This window comes from Rhinoderma darwinii, chromosome 1, assembly GCF_050947455.1.
Source record: "Rhinoderma darwinii isolate aRhiDar2 chromosome 1, aRhiDar2.hap1, whole genome shotgun sequence".
In the NCBI taxonomy this organism is placed as follows: domain Eukaryota; kingdom Metazoa; phylum Chordata; class Amphibia; order Anura; family Rhinodermatidae; genus Rhinoderma; species Rhinoderma darwinii.
Window position 1 is genome coordinate 428,232,373 of NC_134687.1, and position 21,062 is coordinate 428,253,434.

At 42.1% G+C, this 21,062-nt stretch overlaps 1 protein-coding gene across 3 annotated transcripts in view; it reads left to right on the forward strand.

Annotated features, from left to right (window-relative positions):
- The window catches only part of USP30 (ubiquitin specific peptidase 30), a 65,190-nt gene that overhangs the window by 37,215 nt on the left and 6,913 nt on the right, over nt 1-21,062 (forward strand). For all 3 annotated transcript variants that reach the window (XM_075830429.1, XM_075830448.1, XM_075830439.1), the window contains 2 exons: nt 11,880-12,081; nt 17,995-18,103. In XM_075830429.1, the coding sequence (XP_075686544.1) occupies nt 11,880-12,081; nt 17,995-18,103 (311 nt within the window). The remainder of the gene's footprint in view (nt 1-11,879; nt 12,082-17,994; nt 18,104-21,062) is intronic.

The window sequence follows — 21,062 nt, forward strand, 5'->3', positions numbered from 1 at the left end:
GGCACATTCTATAGGGGAGGCTATATGTGGGACACAATATACACGGGGGCTATGTGTGGGGCACTATCTACAGGGGAGGCTATATGTGGGGCACTGTATACAGGGGGGCTATATGTGGGGCATTGTATACAGGGGGGCTATATGTGGGGCACTATATACAGGGGTGCTATATGTGGGGCACTATATACAGGGGGTTCTATATGTGGGGCACTATATACAGGGAGTGCTATATGTGGGGCACAATCTACAGGGGGGCTATATGTGGGGCACTGTATACAGGGGGGCTATATGTGGGGCACTATATACAGGGGGGGCTCTATGGGGGACTATCTATGGGGAGCACTGTGTGTGGAACACAGTGAATGGCGCTATTATAATCAGGGACACAGTGTATGGTGCTATTATAATCGGGACACAGTGCATGGTTTTATTATATTTAGAGGTGCAGTGTATGGAACTATTATATTTAGGGGTGTGTGTCACATTTACGGTGTGTGTCACCATGAGAATTTTATCTTCGTTTATAGGTGCAGAAATGTTTGAATAGTGAGAAGCTGAAGACATCTGAGCGACAAACTGCAGAAACGGGCCGTGGCCGGGAGAAGTCATCAGAGGTCTGGACCGGATGGAGAAGAAAAGAGAAAATGAGACGTTACTGGTGAGTCACTTAATGTAAATGTTTATTCTGCCTCTAATCAGTACTGTAGCTACTGTATGTTCTGCAGCGAGATGATGGGTGGTATGATATATTTTTTTTTGTGAAACAGCAACTCCCAGCATATCCTTACCATTGTTCGGTCCATGCTGGGAGCTGTAGTTTTATGCCGTAAAAACCTATACGGCAGGGGTTGCACTAAATTGAGCTGTATTTGTGCTGGTGCTGTATATATGTACTGAGCTTGGTTCTGGTACTGTATTTATGTCATGAGCTTGGTACTGATGCTGTATATATGTACTGATCTTGGTTTTGGTGTTGTATATATGTCCTGAGCTTGTTTCTGGAGCTGTGTGTGTGTATATATATATATATATATATATATATATATGTGTGTGTACTGAGCTTGTTTCTGGTGTTGTGTTGTATTTATGTACTGAGCTTGGTTTTGGTGCTGTATATATGTATGAGCTTGGTTCTAGAGCCGAATATGTCAGAGCTTGGTTCTGATGCTGTAATTATATAGAATATATTTATAATAACAGAATTACCATGCGGTAATACATGACCTGACAGTATTTCGTATTGTTACTGTATGTTGTTTTCAGATGCAGAATCTATAAAATCAACTTTTAAACTGGTGCACGCTATATGCTAATTACTCATGAAAGGGTCATGGGATGGTGCCGCTATCCTGAAGAGTCAGAGTCCTGCCTCCAAACCCAATTTTCCATGCTTGATTGACATCCCTCTAGCTGTCATACATCACTACCAGTCTCCTCCAACTTTCTTGGATGCGCCATTGCCTAGGGCACACACAGCGAGGTGTACTCTGCACGGCTGCACCACGCATGCCAGTACAAGGCAACGGCGCATCCGCAAGAGTTGGAGGAGGCTGCTAGTGATGTAGAACAGCCAGGGGGATGTCAATCAAAATCTGGGGGTGCCATTTCAATTTTTGCCTCAGGCAGCAGAAAAGCTAGAATTGGCCCTGCGGACAGTGGTGAACACAAGCACCAATATTACACTAACTGCTGCCTCCTGGTGTTTAAAACCACATCTTTCTGAGATTTATTGCTGTGTACTCTGCAATGATGGGAAGGAGCACTGCAGAAATGAAGTATAGTGCTTGTTTGCCGAGCCAAAGCTAATCAGCTCTAGACTTGTTTTCTGCACTGATGCCTCGCTCATTAGCGCACATCTCTGGCGCCGCAGAGGAAAAGAAGAATCAGTACCTGCCCAGTCTGCATGTACAAATCAAACTTAAGGCTGGTTGGCTGAGCATCAGCCAAACAGTGATGGGTTTGCACTTTCTACTGCCCCCTGAGCACAAATATGCATTTGTGTGAGTTTTGTGTCTTCTTCTAATGTATTCAAAAATAGCTATTGGGATGCACTCCTCAATCTATTGGCGTGGTGCTAGTAAGGTAGGGACGAGAATCCCACAATATTGGAAATATATAACCCCAGCACACACAGAGGTACGCAAAAGATCCAGATGCAAACAAATTTAAGTTTTACTGCAACAAAAGATGGTAGAGTTGAGGTAGAAAGCGACTTGGTAAAGACGTTTCGGCCGAACCTCGGCCTTTGTCACGGTCGCTAAAATGATAAAGAATAAAATGCTTTTACAAAGTTGGCAATAAAATGTACAAAAATACAGTATGAACAAATGAAAAATAATAATATGAAAATAACATATATAGATGAGTTATCTCTGTTTACATGAAATTATATAGCGCTGTCACCTCAGATATACACAGAGAACAATTATTAGACATTATAAGGAAAAAAATAAATTATAAGGAAAAAATAAAAATATTTTAATACTGAACCGTATAAAGAAAATTGCGTGATCAATTAGTGGAACACGTAACACAAGAATTAAGGAAATCATAATCATCTATGAAAGAATAAGTCATAATGATCTATAAAAAACAAGACACGGGGCTGAATAGTCAGAACAAAATTAAATTAAATAGGTTCAAGGAGGATATAGCAGTATATAACTGTATGGGGCATAAACAATCTGGAAACCTCTGATGATAATGCAATACCTAGGTTACATATATTGATTCAGTTTTGTGATTGTGGTGGGGAGAGGAAAGAGTCCTCACTGTAGACCATACCATAAAATACCGGTAGAAAATAAAGGTTAGTGTGGAAAGGAACAAACACTAGAGGATAAACTAAAGGGAGAAAGCAAGAGAAAGTAAGAGGAAAGACATGTGCTGCTGTACCTGTAAGACGATATCACTGGTATGGGATGTCCGCCGGATATTCCCTGTGTGTCTGTGCTATGTGAGTTGCGTCTGTGTTTATACCAGACCAACCGGAACTGACGTCAGTCTTCTAATGTATTGGTGGCATTTGTGTGCGTGTTGTTTTCAGTGTGAGTGGTATGTGTGGTATAGGCCTACACGGCGTTCCAAATTATTATGCAAATGTTACTTTTCGCTGATTTTCCTAAATAGTCGATGCAAATGACAGTCAGTATAATCTTCAAGCCATCAACCGTTGGAGTATAATGCAAATTTTATTGAACAAATCTCCTAATGATAACAGATTTTTTTTTAGAAATAAAAAACTCAAAATGCACTGTTTCAAATTATTATGCACAACAAGAGATCAAAACATTTTAAAGGTTGTAAAGAGAACTAAAATGGTCATTTGTTGAATTTGCAGCATCAGGAGGTCATATTTAACCCCTTCCCGCTCCTTGACGTACTATTACGTCATGGCAGCTGTATCGTTCGCGCTCCATGCCGTAATAGTACGTCTCGGGAGTAACGGCCGTTTCGGCCGTCCTCCCGACACATACAGGAGCTGTGACGCTGCTGTCTTGTTCAGCAGCTGTCACAGCTCCTACAGCGGGGACCGATCGCTGTGTCCCCGCTGATTAACCCCTTAAAAGCCGCGTTCTATAGAGATCGCGGCTTTTTAGGGGTTAAGCTGCCATCGCCGGCCTGCTACGCGATAGCGGCCGGCGATGGTGACTATGGCAACCGGACACCAAACAATGGCGTCCGGCTATGCCATAGACGGAAGCCTAGTGGGTCCTGACAACGTCAGGACCCACTATGCTTGCTGTCAGTGAGTAGCTGACAGTTCTAATACACTGCACTACGCATGTAGTGCAGTGTATTAGAATAGCGATCAGGGCCTCCTGCCCTCAAGTCCCCTAGTGGGACAAAGTAATAAAGTAAAAAAAAAGTTAAAAAAAGATGTGTAAAAATAAGAAAATAAAAGTTTTAAAAGTAATAAAAGTAAAAGTCCCACTTTTTCCCTTATCAGTCCTTTATTATTAATAAAAATATATAAACAAACAAATAAACTATACATAATTGGTATCGCCGCGTCCGCAACGGCCTGAACTACAAAATTATTTTGTTATTTATCCCGCACGGTGAACGCCGTAAAAAAAAATATTAATAAACCGTACCACAATCACAATTGTTTGGTCACTTCACCTCCCAAAAAATGGAATAAAAAGAGATCAAAAAGTCGCATGTACCGAAAAATGGTACTGATGGAAAATACAGTTCGTTACGCAAAAAATAAGTCCTCGCACGGCTTTATTGATGGAAAAATAAAAACGTTCTGGCTCTTAGAATAAGGTAACACAAAAAGTGAATGATTGTTTACAAAACGTATTTTATTGTGCAAACGCCATAAGACATAAAAAAAAACTATAAACATCTGGTATCGCCGTAATCGTATCGCCCCGCAGAATAAAGTGAATATGTAATTTATAGCGCACGGTGAACGCTGTAAAAAAAAAAGTATACAAAAACAATAGTAGAATTGCTGTTTATTAGTCACCACGCCACCTAAAAATAGAATAAAAACTGATCAAAAAGCCGCATGCACCCCAAGAAAACTACAATGGATTCCTCAAGGGGTCTAGTTTCCAAATTGGGGTCACTTTTGGGGGGTTTCCAATGTTTTGGCACCACAAGACCTCTTCAAACCGGACATGGTGCCTAATAAAAAAGAGGGCTCAAAATCCGCTAGGTGCTCCTTTGCTTCGGAGGCCGGTGCTTCAGTCCATTACCGCCCAAGGGCCACATGTGGGATATTTATCAAAACTGCAGAATCTGGGCAATAAGTATTAATTTGTGTTTCTCTGATAAATCCTTTTGTGTTATAAAAAAAATGGTATAAAAAGAGTAAATTTCACCTCTACTTTGCTCTAAATTTCTGTGAAACACCTAAAGGGTTCATAAACTTTCTAAATGCTGTTGTGAATACTTTGAGGGGTCTAGTTTCTAAAATGGGGTGTTTGATAGGGGTTTCTAATATATGGGCCCCTCAAAGCAACTTCAGAAATGAACTGGAACCTAAAAAAATAAATAAATGAGGCAATACTTCGCTTCTTACATTATACTGATAATGAGCCGTGCCCACTCCGAGATGACCCCAGTTTTGACCGTTTGTATAAACGGAGACCCCTATTAGACCGTTCCAGTGCCCGGTTTTCCCAAGCATACACCCCCGAGAAGTGTATTTCTATTGATGAGTCCCTGGTACATTTTAAAGGGAGGGTTCAATTCCGCCAGTACCTGCCAGGTAAGAGGGCAAGGTATGGCGTGAAGATGTATAAGCTGTGCGAGAGTGCATCAGGGTATACCTACAGGTTTAGGATATATGAAGGAAAGGCCACCCCCAAACCAGACTGCATCCTGGACTACAATAGGTACATGGGAGGGATGGACTTGTCAAATCAAGTCCTGAAGCCCTACAATGCCATGCGGTGTGGTATGAGAAGCTGGCCGGGCACATCATACAGATGGCTTTGTACAATGCGTATGTGCTACGTCGATGTGCAGGCCAGAGGGGAACTTTCCTGGAATTTCAAGATCTAATCTTTAGGGACCAGGAAGGGGGGGCACCCAGTACTTCTGGAAGCGAGGCCACACGCATCGTACCAGGGCAACACTTTCCAGGAGAAGTTCCCCAAACCGGTGGAAAGGGAAAGAGTCAAAAGAGGTGCAGAGTCTGCTATAAGAGGGGGATAAGGAAGAACACAATATACCAATGTGACACGTGTCCCGAAAAACCAGGGCTCTGTATAAAAGATTGTTTTAAAATGTATCATACATCCCTTGATTTTTAATTTACCCTGATGCACTCCGCACAGCTTACCCCCCTCATCTTTCCCTTCTGAGCCCTGCCGTATGCCCAGGCAGCTGATAACAGCCACATGTAGGGTATTGTCGTACCCAGGAGAACCCACATTACAATTTAAGGGGTGTATATCTCCGGTGGCGCATGCTGGGCACACTATATTGGACACTGAAATGGCATATACATATATAAAATTGCAAATCTCACACTGCACCATCTGCTGCGCATTATCTTTTACACAGTACCTGTGGGGTCAAAATGCTCACTACACCTCTAGATGAATGTCTTAAGGGGTGTAGTTTTTAAAATGGGGTCACTTCTCGGGGGTTTCAACTGTACTGGTACCTCAGGGGCTTCTGCACACATGACTTAGCACCAGAAAAGCTCCAGTAGGCCAAATGGTGGTCCTTTCCTTCTGAGCCCTCCCATGGGCCCAAAGGGCAGTTTATCACCACAAATGGGGTATTGCCGCACTAAGGACAAATTGGGCAACAAAATGGGGTATGTTGTTCTTTGTGAAAATAAGAAATTTTGATCAAAAATGACATCTTATTGGAAAAAATATCATTTTTTTCATTTCACAGCCCAATTCAAATAGGTGCTGTGAAAAAACTGTGCGGTCAAAATGATAACAAAAACCATAAATGAATTCCTTGAGGGGTGTAGTTTCCAAAATGGGGTCACTTCTGGTGGGTTTCCATTGCTTTGATACCTCTGGGGCTCTGCAAATGCAACATGGCACCCGAAAACCAATCCAGCAAAATCTGGACTCCAACAAACACATAGCGCTCCTTTCCGTCTGAGCCCTCCCATGGGCCCAAACGGCAGTTTATCACCACAAATGGGGTATTGCCGCACTAAGGACAAATTGGGCAACAAAATGGGGTATGTTGTTCCCTGTGAAAATAAGAAATTTTGATCAAAAATGACATCTTATTGGAAAAAATATAATTTTTTTCATTTCACAGCCCAATTCAAATAGGTGCTGTGAAAAACCTGTGCGGTCAAAATGATAACGAAAACCATAAATGAATTCCTTGAGGGGTGTAGTTTCCAAAATGGGGTCACTTCTGGTGGGTTTCCATTGCTTTGATACCTCTGGGGCTCTGCAAATGCGACATGGCACCCGAAAACCAATCCAGCAAAATCTGGACTCCAACAAACACATAGCGCTCCTTTCCTTCTGAGCCCTCCCATGGGCCCAAACGGCAGTTTATCACCACAAATGGGGTATTGCCGCACTAAGGACAAATTGGGCAACAAAATGGGGTATGTTGTTCCCTGTGAAAATAAGAAAATGTGATCAAAAATGACATTTTATTGGAAAAAATATCATTTTTTTCATTTCACAGCCCAATTCAAATAGGTGCTGTGAAAAAACTGTGCGGTCAAAATGATAACAAAAACCATAAATGAATTCCTTGAGGGGTGTAATTTCCAAAATGGGGTCACTTCTGGTGGGTTTCCATTGTTTTGATACCTCAACGCCTCTTCAAACCTGGCATGCTGCCTAAAATATATTCTAATAAAAAAGAGGCCTCAAAATGCACTAGGTGCTTCTTTGCTTCTAGGGCTTGTGTTTTAGTCCACGAGCGCAGTAGGGCCACATGTGGGACATTTCTAAAAACTGCAGAATCTGGACAATACATATTTAGTAGTGTTTCTCTGGTAAAACCTTCTCTGTTACTAAAAAAAAATTGAATAAAATTGAAATTCAGCAGAAAAAATGAAATTTGCAAATTTCATTTCCACTTTGCTTTAATTCCTGTGAAATGCCTGAAGGGTTAAAAAACTTTCTATATGCTGTTTTGAATACTTTGAGGGGTCTAGTTTTTAAAATGGGGTGTTTTATGGGGGTTTCTAATACATAGGCCCCTCAAATCCACTTCAGAACTGAACTGGCACCTTCAAAAAAAGGCTTTTGAAATTTTCTTAAGAATATGAGAAATTGCTGTTTATGTTCTAAACCTTGTAACGTCCAAGAAAAATAAAATAATGTTCAAAAAACGATGCCAATCTAAAGTAGACATATGGGAAATGTGAACTAGTAACTATTTTGGGTGGTATAACCGTCTGTTTTTCAAGCAGATGCATTTAAATTCTGAAAAATGCTATTTTTTGTAAATTTTCTCTAAATTTTGCAATTTTTCACAAATAAAGACTGAATATATCGACCAAATTTTACCACGAACATGAAGCCCAAAGTGTCACGAGAAAACAATCTCAGAATCGCTTGGATAGGTTTAAGCATTCCGACGTTATTACCACATAAAGTGAAATATGTCAGATTTGAAAAATGGGCTCTGAGCCTTAAGGCCCAAACTAGGCTGCGTCCTTAAGGGGTTAAAGAAATCAAAAGCTCTTTCAATCAAAAAAAACTTAGCAGGCCAAGTTACATGTTAACATAGGACCCCTTCTTTGATATCACCTTCACAATTCTTGCATCAATTGAATTTGTGAGTATTTGGACAGTTTCTGCTTGAGTATCTTTGCAGGATGTCAGAATAACCTCCCAGGGATTCTGTTTTGATGTGAACTGCCTCCCACCCTCATAGATATTTTGCTTGAGGATGCTCCAAAGGTTCTCAATAGGGTTGAGGTCAGTGGAACATGGGGGCCACACCATGAATTTCTCTCCTTTTATGCCCATAGCAGCCAATGACACAGAGGTATTCTTTGCAGCATGAGATGGTGCATTGTCATGCATGAAGATAATTTTGCTACGGAAGGCACGGTTCTTCTTTTTGTACCACGGAAGAAAGTGGTCAGTCATAAACTCTACGTACTTTGCAGAGGTCATTTTCACACCGTCAGGGACCCTAAAGGGGCCTACCAGTTCTCTCCCCGTGATTCCAGCCCAAAACATGGCTCCGCCACCTCCTTGCTGACGCCGCAGCCTTGTTGGGACATGGTGGCCATTCACCAACCATCCACTACTCCATCCATCTGGACCATCCAGGGTTGCACGGCACTCATCAGTAAACACAGTTTGAAAATGTCTTCATGTATTTCTGAGACCACTGCAACCGTTTCTGCTTGTGAGCATTGTTTAGGGGTGGCCGAATAATAGCTTTATGTACACTTGCAAACCTCTGGAGGATCCTACACCTTGAGGTTCGCGGGACTCCAGAGGCACCAGCGGCTTCAAATACCTGTTTGCTACTTTGCAATGGCATTTTAGCAGCTGCTCTCCTAATCCTATTAATTTGTCTGGCAGAAACCTTCCTCATTATGCCTTTATCTGAACGAACCCGTCTATGCTCTGAATCAGCCACAAATCTTTTCACAGTACGATGATCACGCTTACGTTTTCTTGAAATATCCAATGTTTTCATACCTTGTCCAAGGTATTGTACTATTTCACGCTTTTCGGCAGCAGAGAAATCCTTTTTCTTTCCCATATTGCTTGAAACCTGTGGCCTGCTTAATAATGTGGAACGTCCTTCTTAAGTAGTTTTCCTTTGATTGGGCACACCTGGCAAACTAATTATCACAGGTGTCCGAGATTGATTACAATGATCCAAAGAGCCCTAAAGCTGGGTTCACACGACAGGTGTTTTACGCCTTGAATTATGCCTGAAAACCTGGCTCCAATACGTCGGTAAACATCTGCCCATTCATTTCAACGGATTTGCCGATGTACTGTGCCGGCGACCTGTAATTTTACGCGTCGCTGTCAAAAGACGGCGCGTAAAATAACAGCCTCATCAAAGAAGTGCAGGACACTTCTTGGGACGTAATTGGAGCCGTTTTTCATTGAATCCAATGAAGAACAGCTCCAAATTACGTCCGTAATGGACGCCCAGCAATACGCGAGTACGAGCAATTACATCTGAAATTCAGGATCTGTTTTCTCCTGAAAACAGCTCCGTAGTTTGAGACGTAAATGCAGTTATCGTGTGCACATACCCAAAGACGCAATACCATCCATGAGTTTAATTGAAAAACTAATAATTAAATGTTTATGACACTTAAATCCAATGTGCATAATAATTTGGAACACGGTGTAGTGTAATTGTTATGTGAGGTATGTGTTTAGCATTTGTGTGGTGTGTGCAGTATGTGTCTAGTGTAAGTAGTGTGTGCGGTATTGTGTCTAGTGTGTGAGTGGTATGTGTCTAGTATGTGAGTGGTGTGTGCAGCATCTGTGCCAGGTTTCAGTAGTGCGTGTTCAACATGTGTCCTTGGTGTGGGTAGACAACTCGTGGCATATGTCTTAGGTGTGAGTGGCGAGAGTGGAGTATATATGCTATGTGTGAGTGGTGTACGTGCGCATGTGTCCTAGGTGTGAGTGGTGCTTATGCGGCATATGTCCTAGGTGTGAGTGGGGGATGTGTTATAAGTGTAAGAGGTGTGCGTGCGCACGTGTCCTAGGTGTAAGAGGTGTGCGTGCGCACGTGTCCTAGGTGTGAGTGGTGTGCGTGCGCATGTGTCCTAGGTCCAAGTCCCTGATTCCACACCTAAATCCCTTTCAAATCCACTAAAATTCTGCATCCATTACAATTTTATACCCCATTCACATGCAGCGAAAAGAAGTCTGCTTACATTTTTTTCCGCTCCGCAAAAAAAATCCTCTAGAATAATGAGCATGTTCATTATTCTCGTGGACGAGCAGTGGATTCGTTGGAGCTTTCAAGACTATTCCTCTTTTCATTTACACCTGTTTTAATAAATCTCCCCACGTCTTGTATAGCTGAAAGGTGGTCCCGTGTACTCCAGCCCAAAACTGGCAGCTGCGTATGGCCTGCGATTGGCCTTTGTGCTTAAAAATGCGAGGGCTGATTTTAAGTCCCAGTCCGGTCCTGACTCTGCACACAATACTGTTGATACTTGGAGCCCTCCGCTTCTTTCTAGATAATTCTCTAGCTTCCTGGTTCAAGTGCAAGAAGGAGCAGCTAAAATGGAGCAAAGAGCACTCAGTATTACCAATGTTACAATATGTGCAGGGGGCAGGCAGAGAAGGAAGTCTGTGTGGTGAAGCTTCAGCCAACAGCTGCAGAGCACTGAGTGATGTCAGAGAAGGGGGTGTCGTTTTGGCAACTACTCCTGCAGAGCCCAGTAACATGCCGCCATTTTGTTATTTCCTGTGCTATTTGGGGATTTATAGTGTACTGATCACCTTGGATTTGGGGTCCAGAGTGAAAATATGAACAGCCCTGGTATGTTATATGACCCTAGTAGGTCCATTTTACTATGAAAATTTACCTGGATTCTCAGTAATACTTGTTTAGGCATCATGCACACGAACGTAAAAACGCCAGTAATTTTACGGGCCGTAATTACGGGCCCATAGACTTCTATTGGTCACGGGTACCTTCCTGTTTGCTTACGGGAAGGTGCCCGGGCCGTTGAAAAATATGGAACATGTCCTACTTCAGGCCGTAATTACAGCACGGACAGGCCCATAGAAGTCTATGGGGTTCCCGTAATTACGGGTGGCTACGTGTGTGTGCACCCGTAATTACAGGAGTGTTGCTAGGCGATGTCAGGGGATAGCCACTGTTCAGGGTGCTGAAAGAGTTAACTGATCGGCAGTAACTTTTTCAGCACCCGGGACAGTGACTACCGCTGGAGTTAATAGTATTAAAAGTTAACTTACCCAGAACTCCCTGCTTCTTGCTCCAGTCCGGCCTCCCGGGATGACATTTCATCCCATGTGACCGCTGCAGCCAATCACAGGCTGCAGCGGTCACATGCACTGCCGCGTCATCCAGAGAGGTCTGACTGGACGTCATAAGAGGGGCGCGTCACCAAGATAACGGCCGGGGTACGTATGAACTTCTTTTACTTTCAATCGCTGCGGAAACTCTGCCCGAAAGGGTTGCCCCTTCTCTCTTTCCAGCACTGATAGAGAGAAGGGGCTGCCGATTAGTGCAGAGAAAACGGGTCCGTAAATACTGGTGGAATAGGGGTCGAATACGTGAGACAAAGGACCTGTATTTACGCCAGTATTTACGGGAGGAAAAAAATACGTTCGTGTGCATGGGGCCTTAATCCTCAAAACATTTTTTTTTTACATGCGACAGGAGCACAGTATGTAAATCCTTTTTACTGTTGATGAATTTGTTAATTTGACATTGTCGTGTTTTTCCAATAGCTTCCTCAGTGTTTGTGCATCCACTTGCAGCGTTTAAGCTGGTCCAATCAGGGTAGCCCTCTGAAACGCAATGAACATATCCAGTTTAGTGAATTCCTGATCTTGGATAAGTATAAGTATCGACTCAATGGAAATGTATTCCGCCATCGACAGTACACTACTCAAGATGGAACAATTCTAGAAACAAGTGATGCGTCAGCAGGTACAGTGAATATGTAAATAAGAAATAAGTGAACCCTTTGGAATGAATTGGATGTCTGCATTGATTACTACCAAAATGTGGTCTGATTGTATTTATCTATAATTGTGACTTGGATAGCAATCAAGCTAAATTAAAAACTCACAAACAGCTGTACTGTTCGTCTTTTATTGAGTAAACATCCAAAGTGCAGGGAAAAAAAGGATGTGAGCCCTTGAATCTAATAACTTGTAGATCCCGCTTTAGCAGCAATCACCTCCACTAACGTTAAGAAGGAATTTTGGACCGTTACTACCTGCAGTTGTGTTTCAGTTCATCAATATTTCCGGGATGCCTTGCGTGCACATCCCTCTTCAGCTCTTGCCATAGCTTCCCGATAGGTGTAAGGTCAGGACTTTGACTTGGCCATTCCAAAACAAAGGTCATCTTTTTTAACCATTCTTTTGTTAATTTACTTGTGTGTTTTGGATCATTGTCTTCTTGCATCACCCAACGTCTCTCCAGCTTAAGGTCATGGTCTGCTGCCCTTATTTTCTCCTGTAAAATGTTTTTATACACCTTTTGAAATAATTGCTCCCTCCAGGCCCTGATGCAGCAAACCAGCTCAACATTATGATTCTCCCCTCCACCATGCTTCACACTTGGGATGAGATTTCGGTGTTGGTGTGCAGTGTTCCTTTTTTCTCTAAACACAGCTTTGTGCATTTGTGATTAAAAAAAAAAAAAAAGTCCACTTTTGACTCATCTGTCCATGGATCATTTTCCCAGAAGCATTGGGGAACAACCAGGTGGGCTCGGGCAAACTTGAGATGGGCCACCATGTTTATTTTGGACAACAGCAGCTTATTCAGTGTTTTTCTAATAGTGGACACATGAACAGAGGTTTTTGCAGTTTGTAGAGTATTTTCCTGTTACCCTTATGTTCTTTCTCACCTCTTTCAGGATTGCCCATTGTGTTCTTGGAGTGATCTTTACAGGATGCCTAGTCCAAGGGAGAGTAGAAACAGATAATTTGTCTACAAATGGGGAAAATTCAGGACTAACTGTAAATTGATGTACACCCAAATTTTTAGCAATGCTTTTGTAGCCTTTTGCAATTTTCTCTAGAACACGTCTTCTAAAGGTTGTTTGCCTTGAGGCATGGTTCACACTAACCAATCTTTCTTGAGAAGAACAGATTTGTCTCTAACCAGGTTTTGTGTGCATTTAATTAGTGAGCGAAGCACCTGTGAAACCCACACTTCCACCTCATCTCCTTTTTATTTAAACACTTTTTGCCAATTAGCTCTTGGATTTGCCATTGACACAGGTTTATTTTTTTTCTCCCTACACTGTGACCGTTTACTCAATGCTCAATGTGCTCAAAAAAAGACATGTACAGTTCAACTGTTTGTGAGTTATTGGTTTAGTTAGATTGTGTTTATAATTGTGACTTAGATAACAATCAGACAACATTTTATTAGTAATCAATGCACAAATCTAGGTAATTCCGAAGTGTTCACTTACTTTTTCTTGCAACTGTAGATATTCTGACTAGACTTTCATTGCCCCATCAGCAAACAGGATTTAAATAAAGGCAGGGGCCTCCTAACCATGAGACCCTGCTTATGTATGGCTGCACTTTTACAGACAATTTCTCTTATGTTCTAACACTAAAATAAATAATGAAGCAACTTTGCAAATAGTCTTGATTATAAATATCCTGTGTATACATCACCTACACAGACCATTGTGTCTTCATTGTTACAGAGTAACTACAGACAAACACACACTGTGTAGACTGATCCCTCAATCATGTGCTACTGCTGCTTATTCGAGTGCCTATTGTGTCTCTTAGAAATAAGCAACTCCAGAAATGTCTAACAGGCGCTCATATTTCCTGCTGTAATAACATGAGGGTCTGGCTGAGCTGAATGTGTGTGTGTTATTGGAGAAATCAGATTGATAGCCTAAAGGTTTCCATGGTTTAGCCATGTTCACACGACGGATTTTTCCTGAGGTAAAATCCGCCGTGGATTTGGCCGAGATTCCGCGGCTGACCCTTGTCGCAGTTTTGCAGTTAAAAAAAAAAAGCAGCTATTCTCCACGCAGATTAGCCCCATTCAATGAAGATAAATTGTTTGTGGCTACCCGACACTGTTCACACGGCAGGTTATCCCCCGAAAGCCGCATCAAGAAGTGACATTATTTTTATTTATGTTACTTATATAGCGCCAACATATTTTGCTGCACTGTACGGAGGTTGTCCTCACTCACTGTCCCCATTGGGGCTCACAATCTAATTTCCCAATCTGTATGTTTATGGAATATGGGAGGAAACCGGAGTACCCGGCAGAAACCCACGTAGAACATCCAAACTCCACGCAGATGTTGTCCTTGGTTGGATTTGAAACCAGGAACCCAGTTCTGGAAAGCAACAGTGCTTTTTTTTTTTTCAGCGAGGTGGTTTGCAATTCCACCCCCTATAAACAGGCGTTTTCCCATTGCACACAATGGGAGGCTTCTTACATGTGCAATTCACTATGATTTCGGTGCAGAAAACACGTTGGAATAAGTGTGAATTCAACGCTGTGTGAAAAAGGCTTTTGGCTTGAAAGCTGCCTGGCAATCTTACAGCTGTTTTCAGACTACTACCTTAAGGCCCCCTGCACACGTTGCAGATTTTACTTTGTAAATCTGTTGCAGGCAAGTGGATGAGATTTAAAAAGTCTCATTCACATGCTACTGAAAATTTCTTGCACGGAAATCAGAGCATGCTGCGGAGAAATGGTGAAATCTGCACACGACAGATGCAGAGTTTGCTGCGGAAAGGTGTTTGGGTACCCTAATAAGCCGTACTTAAGCGGGCTTGTTTTCTTCCGTTTATTTGTGTCTAAAGATTACTTGTCCCCTTAATGACCGGCCTGAATAGGTCTTCATAACCAGCTACATTTTTCAGTTTTTACCTCTCTGCATTTCAGCAGCCATAACTTTATTTATTTTTTCATTGACGTGGCCATATGAGACCTTGTTTTATGCGGGAGAAATGTTAATATTTTTTTTCCCCACAGTTTGGAGGTAGAAAAAATTTATTTTTACAGCGTGAATATAGGAAAAAGCGATTCTCTGCATAATTTTTCTTGCTTATTTTTTATCCCGTTCACGTTTCACGCTAAATAACCCATTAGACGAATTCTTCAGGTTATTACGGTCTTTTGGATACCGAATATGTGTTGGTTTTTTGTTTTTACTTAGTGTAGGCGCAATAAAATATATTTTATGCAAAATAATAACTTTTTTGGGGGGGACTTTTTTTTTTTTTTGTTACTTTTTTTTATAATCCCATTAAGGCATAACTTTACTTTTTACTTATACTGTATTAGCATACTCCTGTATGCTAATACATTATACTGTGTCACTATGACACAGGCTGCTGTTAGGGTAGCACATAGTGTGCCCGAACAGCAGGCTTACTGAACAGACAACATTGGGGTCCTTTCTAGGTCCCCAGGGCTGACTGCAGAGGGATTCCCTTCTCTTTGATCACGTCACCGGGTTTGCAGTGACGCGATCAAAGATGGGAGTTCCCTTTGATCATGCCGCAGTCACGGACCGTGACGATCAAAAGGTTAAACCGCTGGGGTCCGAATGTTTTCCGACCCCAGCTATATTCAGCAGGCTGCTCTAAGAACAGGAGCTCACAGGAGCGCTCATCAGCCTCTTCTACAGCTAAACACGGTGGGCGGTCATTAAGGTGTTAAAGAGGTTTTCTCATCAGAGATATTTGACGTTTTCACAGGACCTGGGGGGACCTGCACCTATCTCTAGAACTGGGCCCTTTAAACCCCGTTCTACTGTTCTGTGTTGTGGGTGAATCATGTGATTGCCGACCATGAATTACGGAAACCGCGTAGCTCGTTGAGCTACATGGTTTCCTGTAAGTTTCAAAGAACTGAATGGTAGTTACAGAAACAGCTTAGTTCGCATGCTACGCTGCTTCCGTAACTGCCATTCACTATTATGGGAGTTACGGAACTCACACGATTCAGCCATAACACACAGCAGTAGAACAGGGTTTAGCGGGCCCAGTTCTAGACATACAGTGAAGGAAATAAGTATTTGATCCCTTGCCGATTTTGTAAGTTTGCCCACTGTCAAAGACATGAACAGTCTAGAATTTTTAGGCTAGGTTAATTTTACCAGTGAGAGATAGATTATATTTAAAAAAAAAAACAGAAAATCACATTGTCAAAATTATATATTTTTTTTGCATTTTGCACAGAGAAATAAGTATTTGATCCCTTTGGCAAACAAGACTTAATACTTGGTGGCAAAACCCTTGTTGGCAAGCACAGCAGTCAGATGTTTTTTGTAGTTGATGATGAGGTTTGCACACATGTTAGATGGAATTTTGGCCCACTCCTCTTTGCAGATCATCTGTAAATCATTAAGATTTCGAGGCTGTCGCTTGGCAATTCGGATCTTCAGCTCCCTCTATAAGTTTTCGATGGGATTAAGGTCTGGAGACTGGCTAGGCCACTCCATGACCTTAATGTGCTTCTTTTTGAGCCACTCCTTTGTTGCCTTGGCTGTATGTTTCAGGTCATTGTCGTGCTGGAAGACCCAGCCACGAGCCAATTTTAATGTCCTGGTAGAGGGAAGGAGGTTGTCACTCAGGATTTGACGGTACATGGCTCCATCCATTCTCCCATTGATGCGGTGAAGTAGTCCTGTGCCCTTAGCAGAGAAACACCCCCAAAACATAATGTTTCCACCTCCATCCTTGACAGTGGGGACGGTGTTCTTTGGGTCATAGGCAGCATTTCTCTTCCTCCAAACCCGGCGAGTTGAGTTAATGCCAAAGAGCACAATTTTAGTCTCATCTGACCACAGCACCTTCTCCCAATCACTCTCAGAATCATCCAGATGTTCATTTGCAAACATCAGACGGGCCTGTACATGTGCCTTCTTGAGCAGGGGGACCTTGCGGGCACTGCAGGATTTGAATCCATTACGGCCTAATGTGTTACCAATGGTTTTCTTGGTGACTGTGGTCCCAGCTGCCTTGAGATCATTAACAAGTTCCCCCCGTGTAGTTTTCGGCTGAGCTCTCCCCTTCCTCAGGATCAAGGATACCCCACGAGGTAAGATTTTGCATGGAGCCCCAGATCGATGTCGATTGACAGTCATTTTGTATGTCTTCCATTTTCTTACTATTGCACCAACAGTTGTCTCCTTCTCACCCAGCGTCTTACTTATGGTTTTGTATCCCATTCCAGCCTTGTGCAGGTCTATGATCTTGTCCCAGACATCCTTAGAAAGCTCTTTGGTCTTGCCCATGTTGTAGAGGTTAGAGTCAGACTGATTAATTGAGTCTGTGGACAGGAGTCTTTTATACAGGTGACCATGTAAGACAGCTGTCTTTAATGCAGGCACCAAGCTGATTTGGAGCGTGTAACTGGTCCGGAGGAGGCTGAACTCTTAATGGTTGGTAGGGGATCAAATACTTATTTCTCTGTGCACAATGCAAATAAATATATATAATTTTGACTATGTGATTTTCCTATTTTTTTTTTTAGATAATCTATCTCTCACTGGTAAAATTAACCTAGCCTAAAAATTCTAGACTGTTCATGTCTTTGACAGTGGGCAAACTTACAAAATCAGCAAGGGATCAAATACTTATTTCCTTCACTGTAGGTGCAGGTCCCAGAGGTGGGACCCGCATCTATCTGATATTTATGACATATTTTGTGGATATGTCATAAATGTCTCTGATGGGAAAACCCCTTTAATGTTCCAGTTTAAATTAGAGGACCCCACCGCTACAAGGCAACAGTGCTTACCACTGCGCTGCCCACTTTGACCAAGTAATCTGTTAAGATGTATTTGGTTACTATTCGTGTATATTGCACTAATTTGTCTTTGTTATTATAGCTTTTGATGAGCCACATAATTCCAAGGCACCGTTGCTGAATGGGACTTATTCAGCGTCCATACTCTCATCTTCTTACACAAATTCCAAGTCTTACAGCCCAGAGCGCACGTGAGTATTTTTTTGGCCTAGAGTTAAGAGATTTTAGCATACTCTCAAGTACCTTACACACAAATGTGCTGTTTATTTTTTATACATGAAAATTTAGGGGTTTTGAAAAAATAAATTAAGATTTGAAGATAGTGAAGATTATGTTTGTAAACATACTTTATAATGTGGTGCTTGAAGAAATAGCATTGCATGCTTAACCCCTTCCCCCTGCTTGCAATCTGGGCCCTAATGATCAAGCAATGTTTTAGTTTTTCCATCGTCACATTTAACCCGTTAGTGACCGGCCCGTCGTGTTTCTACGTCGGTCACTAACGGGCCTTATTCCGATGCCATAGACTTTTTACGTCGCGGCATCGGAATAAGTAAACAGAGCAGGGAACTGTCAGATCTCCCTGCTCTCAGCTGCTAGAGGCAGCTGAGGGCTGGGAGCGTCCCTGCTCTGCCGTGTGAGATCGATATTCGTATCGATCTCACACGTTTAACCCCTCAGATGCGGTGCTCAATAGCGAGCACCGCATCTGAGTGGTTTTGGAGAGAGGGAGGGAGCTCCCTCTCTCCCCCACCGACACCCGGCGATACGATCGCCGAGTGTCTGTGTCTGTAATGGCAGCCGGGGGTCTAATAAAGGCCCCCAGGCTGCCTGGAGTGAATGCCTGCTAGATCATGCCGCAGGCATGACCTAGCAGATGCCTGTCCGTGTTAAACGGCCAGGCAGTAATACACTGCAATACAAAAGTATTGCAGTGTATTACAATAGCGATCGGAGAATCGCATATTATAGTCCCCTAGTGGGACTAGTAAAAAAGTGAAAAAAAAGTTTAATAAAGTTAATTTTAAAAAAAATGTGAAAAAAAATGAAAAACCCAGCTTTTCCCCTTACAAACTGCTTTGCTATTAAAAAAACAAAATAAAGTTAAAAAGTTACACATATTTGGTATCGCCGCGTCCGTAACGACCCCGACTATAAATCTATTACATTATTTAACCTGCACGGTGAACGCCGTAAAAAAAATAATAAAAAACTATGGAAAAATTGCTGTTTTCTGTGAATACTGACTTTAAAAAAATGTAATAAAAAGTGATCAAAAAGTCGCATCTACTCCAAAATGGTACCAATAAAAACTACAAGTCGTCCCGCAAAAAAAAAGCCCTCATACAACCGCATCGGCGAAAAAATAAAAACGTTACGGCTCTTCAAACATGGAGACACAAAAATAAATAATTTAGAAAAAAAAGTGTTTTTACTGTGTAAAAGTAGTAAAACATACAAAAACTATACAAATTTGGTATCGTTGCAATCGTAACAACCCGCTGAATAAAGTTATTGTGTTATTTATACCACACGGTAAACGGCGTAGATTTAGGACGCAAAAAAGAGTGGCGAAATTTCAGATTTTTTTCTATTCCCCCCCCAAAAAAAAGTTAATAAAAGTTAATCAATAAATAATATGTACCTAAAAATGGTGCTATTAAAAAATACAACTTGTCCCGCAAAAAACAAGACCTTATACAGCTATGTCGATGCAAAAATAAGAAGGTTATAGCTCTTGGAATGCGACGATTGAAAAACGTAAAAAATAGCTTGGTCATTAAGGTCCAAAATAGGCTGGTCATTAAGGGGTTAAAGAGCTATAACTTCACTTTTCACGTGGACATGACTGTTTGAGGACTTGTTTGTTGCGGGATGAGTTGTATTTTTCAATGGCACTGTTTTGGGGTATATAGAATTTTTTTATTAACTTTTTTTTGGGGGGGGGGGGGATATAAAAGAAACAGCAATTTAGCCATTGTTCTATGCACTTTACATTTACGCCGTTTAGTATGCGGCGTAAATAACATTCTACCTTTATTCTATGGGTCGGTACGATTACGACGATACCAAATATGTATAGTTTAAGTTTCACTACTTTTGCAGAACAAAAACACTTTTTAACTAAAATAATTTTATTTTGCATCGCTGCTTTCCAAGAGCCGTAGCTTTTTTATTTTTCCGTCAATGCCGCCATATGAGGGCTTGTTTTTGCGGGACTTCATTGCTACCATTTTGGGGTTCATGGGACTTATTGATTAACCTTTTAATATTAGTTTTTGGGGGGGAATGGGAAAAAAAATAGTAATTTTGGCGTTGGTTTATGCGTTTATTTTTTTTACGGCGTTCACCTTGCAGTTTAAATAATACACTAACTTTATTTTTCGGGTCATTACGATTGCGGGGATAGCATATATGTGTGGTTTTTATTTTATTTTGACACTTTTACTAAATAAAAAAATTTTTATGGCAAAAAATTTGTTTTATTTTTTTTAATGTGTACCTTTTTGTTCATTTTTATTTCACATTAATTATTTTTTCAGTCTCACTAGGAGACTTCACTATGCAATCTTTAGATCGCAAATATAATGCTTTGGTATACTTCGTATACCAGAGCAGTGGCGTAACAACCGCTGTAGCGGCTGCTACGGGGCCCGCGGCATGAGGGGGCCCGTGTCGCCCACCGGCACGGGCCCCCACCATGGCCGGAGGCTCCGCTAGGCTGCCGCTATGGCTACTACAGCGCGACGCCACTAAACACTATGGCAGAGCAGGGAGGTATCTCCCCGCTCTGCCATTAAAGGGGTTGTTCCTACAAAAGACATGTATCCCCTATCCACAGGATATCCACAGGACAGGAGATACATGTGTGATCGCTTGCAGCGATAGGGAGAACGGGGGACCGAAAGTCCCCTGAAGTTCTCCATCACAGACCTCAGACTTCCGGGGTCTGTGTCGGCAGCTCCGTAGAAATGAATGGAGCGCCGGTCGCGCTTGTGCACATGCGTGACCAGAGCTCCTTTCATTTTTATTGAGCTGCCGACACAGACCCCGGAAGTCAGAGGTTAGTCATGGAGAACTTCGGGGGACTTTCGGTCCCCCGTTCTCCCTATCGCTGCCAGCGATCACACATGTATCCCCTATCCTGTG